Below are 3,799 nucleotides of genomic sequence, written 5' to 3'. Positions count from 1 at the left end.
ATCTATCTGTCCATTCATCAACCTATCTATCTATCTATCTATCTATCTATCTATCTATCTATCTATCTATCTATCTATCTATCTATCTATCTATCTATCTATGCATAGATGCATCCATCCATCCATCCATCCATCCAAAAATCTATCTATCTATCTATCTATCTATCTATCTATCTATCTATCTATCTATCTATCTATCTATCTATCTATCTATCCATCCATCCATCCATCCATCCATTCATCCACCTATCTATCTATCTATCTATCTATCTATCTATCTATCTATCTATCTATCTATCTATCTATCTATCTATCTATCTATCTATCTATCTATCTATCTATCTATCTATTCATTCATTCATGCATGCATTCATCCACCTATCTATCTATCTATCTATCTATCTATCTATCTATCTATCTATCTATCTATCTATCTATCTATCTATCTATCTATCTATCTATCTATCTATCCATTCATTCATTCATGCATGCATTCATCCACCTATCTATCTATCTATCTATCTATCTATCTATCTATCTATCTATCTATCTATCTATCTATCTATCTATTCATCCATCCATCCATCCATCCATCCATCCATCCATCCATCTATCATCCATCCATCATCCATCCATTCATCCACCTATCCATCCATCCATCTATCCACCTATCCATCTATCTATCTATCTATCTATCTATCTATCTATCTATCTATCTATCTATCTATCTATCTATCTATCTATCTATCTATCTATCTATTCATTCATTCATCCGTCCATAAATCTATCCATCCATCCATCCATCATCCATCCATCCATCCATCCATCCATCCATCCATCCATCCATCCATCTATCATCCATCCATCATCCATCCATTCATCCACCTATCCATCCATCCATCTATCTATCTATCTATCTATCTATCTATCTATCTATCTATCTATCTATCTATCTATCTATCTATCTATCTATCTATCTATCTATCTATCTATCCATCATCCATCCATCTATCTATACATTTATTGTTCTATCCGTCCATCCGTCTATCTATTGTTCTATTTATCTCTCTTTCTATCTATCCATCATCCATCCATCCACCCATCCATCCATAAGTCTATCTATCTATCTATCTATCTATCTATCTATCTATCTATCTATCTATCTATCTATCTATCTATCTATCTATCTATCTATCTATCTATCTATCTATCTATCTATCTATCTATCTATCTATCTATCTATCTATCTATCTATCTATCTATCTATCCGAGTTTCACGAGTTACATTGATAAATCATTCATGAAAAAAAAAAGAATTGTCCAGTCTTCAAATCCATCCCACAAATCAAAGTCTGCAGACTGAGGTCTGGTCCTGCTGTCAGGTCTTTTTCCATGAGACCGTCTTCCACTCAATCGAGGCATATGCCAGCTGTCTTATTCAGGAAATATCGGCTTAATCGGATTAATGTGATTAAATGATGCATATGTAATTGGAATGCGACCAAATCCTGGTTATTACCGGAACGCTCTTATAAGTGCGGTCAGTGAGGAGGTCAGAGAGACTTGGGCCATTGTGACCAAGATCCATTAGTGTGCCTGACCTTCACATGTAAACAACATCACCCCACCCACTGCGCCTGGGAGACGACAGACCGCCAAAATCACACAACGATCTCGAACGCTGCCAATCTATTCATTTACAGGACGAAAGCAAAAACATACTGACCCCCCCCACGCCCTCCACCGCGGTAGAGTCATGCAGATAGTGCGCGTGTGTTTACTTGTACTTTACACACCAAAAAGGAAGTGGATGAGGACTTACGGACGATGCACTGGTTCCCTCCGGTCAAGGTCTTCCATCCGGGACAGCAGTACGCATGGTGACGGGATCCACACACATTCGGCCTGCGGGAAGATTTCGGCAAATCAACAATCTTTTCTGAGGAAAATTCCAATTTTATTTGTCACACACATCCCACTTTATATATACTTGCCTCAGAAACAAAAATTATGCATCAAATGATTCATTTAAATCTTAGTAGTTCCATAATTTTTTTCTTTTTTATTTAGTTACACACTCTAAAAAAATGCTGGGTTAAAAACAACAAGTTTTGACCCAACATGCTGGGTAGTTTTATTTAACTCAACTATTGATTAAAAATTACAGTATGGCTTGAACATTCATTTATGAACATTTATTAATAAGTTTAATGAATAATAATTAAACAATAAATTGCTTATTAATAAATCTTCACCTTTTGATTATTATTGTTGCCTCTAGTTTCTCATTTATTAATAAGCAATTTATTGTTTAATTATTATTCATTAAACTTATTAATAAATGTTCATAAATGAATGTTCAAGCCATACTGTAATTTTTAATCAATAGTTGAGTTAACCCAGCAGGTTAGGCAAACATTTAACCCAATTGCTAGTATATTTTATTGTATTTTCAGTTTATTGTTTATGCACTTATTTTTTCCCATAGTTTGATATTTTCATCTAAATCATTTTTAATGATATGTAATTATTGTGTTTAATTTAACACAGAAGTTGAGATGTGTACAAAACAAAAAATCAACAAAATTATGAAAACAGCACTTTCTTGCACTGTTTATGAAACCAAAGCAGTTATTAATGTTATTATGACACTAGTTAACGCATAATTAACAGAGTTCCCACAGCCTTTAAAACTCGTTAACTGCTGCTAATGACAGTTTTACTATGGTGTTTGGAGTAAATGTTCTCGTTACCCCTTCAGCACGTCTTGCCCGCCGCCTCGCCGTTTCGCTCGGCTCGCTCTCGACTGCTCCGCGTCAGGCGTCTGCGCAGCTTTGTCTGCGCCTGCGTCGAGCGTCTGCGCAGACACACACAGCGAAACGAGCGCTGAGAGTCCCGTCGCGAGCACGAGCAGCCGCCTCATTCTGCGCTCGCTCCCGCTGCACGACCAACAACTCGCATTAATAACAAAACTGATAAAAGACACATTACCGAGCAAAAGAAGAGCTGTGTGTGTGTTTGTGAGTTAGTCATGTCTGTGGAAAGTAAACAAGAATACGACAACAGAGAAACTAAAGAAGCAAAACTGAGGTAAAGAAAGTTTCTGTACCTCCAGCAGATGATGAAGAAGATGAAGATGAAGTCTCCTCCAGTAAGAGTGCAAAAATAAAGACTTTAAAGTGCCTGCTAAAAGTTGTCAGGGTGAGAAAAGGAGAGTGAAGGCGACGCAGAGATGCAACACAAAGCGCAGCAGGATGAGTGTGTGTTACTGCATCAGCGCTCATTCTGCTGCGCCACTCAAACCTCGTCCAGCCGCAGCCGAAAACACTCGCTCCCTCTGATCTCGCGAGAACATGCGCGGCGGGCATGACAAGTCTCATCTATGCCGTTAAAGACGCTTTTACATGGAAGATCAAAAACTGGATGACATTTTGTAAGATTTTCGACTTTTTTTTGCCATGAATATTACTTTTTTATGTCAGAATTTCGACAATTTCAACTTGGTATGTCATAATTTCGACTTTTTAAATCGAATTTTATTCACAGCATCGATTTAGTATGTCATGATTTCGATGTCATTAGACTTTTTAAGTCAGAATTTCGACTTTTTCAGTTAATTACGGCTTTAAGTAGGAATTTTGACTTAGTATGATCATAATTCCGACTTTTTATATTGAATTTCAGTCACAACATCAATTCAGTATGTCATAATTTCGATTTTCTTTAAGACTTCTTAAGTCAGAATTTCGAATTTGTGGCACAATTACGACTTTTAGGTAAGAATTTTGACTTAGTATGA

At 36.6% G+C, this 3,799-nt stretch overlaps 1 protein-coding gene across 2 annotated transcripts in view; it reads right to left on the bottom strand.

Annotated features, from left to right (window-relative positions):
* fbn1 (fibrillin 1) overlaps nucleotides 1–3,277 on the bottom strand; it is a 90,118-nt gene extending 86,841 nt beyond the window's left edge. Inside the window, exons 1-3 of one of the 2 annotated variants that reach the window (XM_067390680.1) lie at nucleotides 3,110–3,277; nucleotides 2,754–2,939; nucleotides 1,823–1,905 (exon numbers count right to left, since the gene is read on the bottom strand). In XM_067390680.1, coding sequence (XP_067246781.1) covers nucleotides 1,823–1,905; nucleotides 2,754–2,923 — 253 coding nt within the window. In that variant the 5' untranslated portion in view covers nucleotides 2,924–2,939; nucleotides 3,110–3,277. The remainder of the gene's footprint in view (nucleotides 1–1,822; nucleotides 1,906–2,753; nucleotides 2,940–3,109) is intronic. The other variant, XM_067390676.1, reaches the window with a different exon arrangement.
* Nucleotides 3,278–3,799: the final 522 nt, after the last annotated feature.

The sequence above is a fragment of the Chanodichthys erythropterus genome, chromosome 7 (assembly GCF_024489055.1).
Source record: "Chanodichthys erythropterus isolate Z2021 chromosome 7, ASM2448905v1, whole genome shotgun sequence".
NCBI lineage: Eukaryota > Metazoa > Chordata > Actinopteri > Cypriniformes > Xenocyprididae > Chanodichthys > Chanodichthys erythropterus.
Note: the sequence above shows the minus strand (reverse complement) of the source record. Positions and strands in the feature narration are given on the sequence as shown.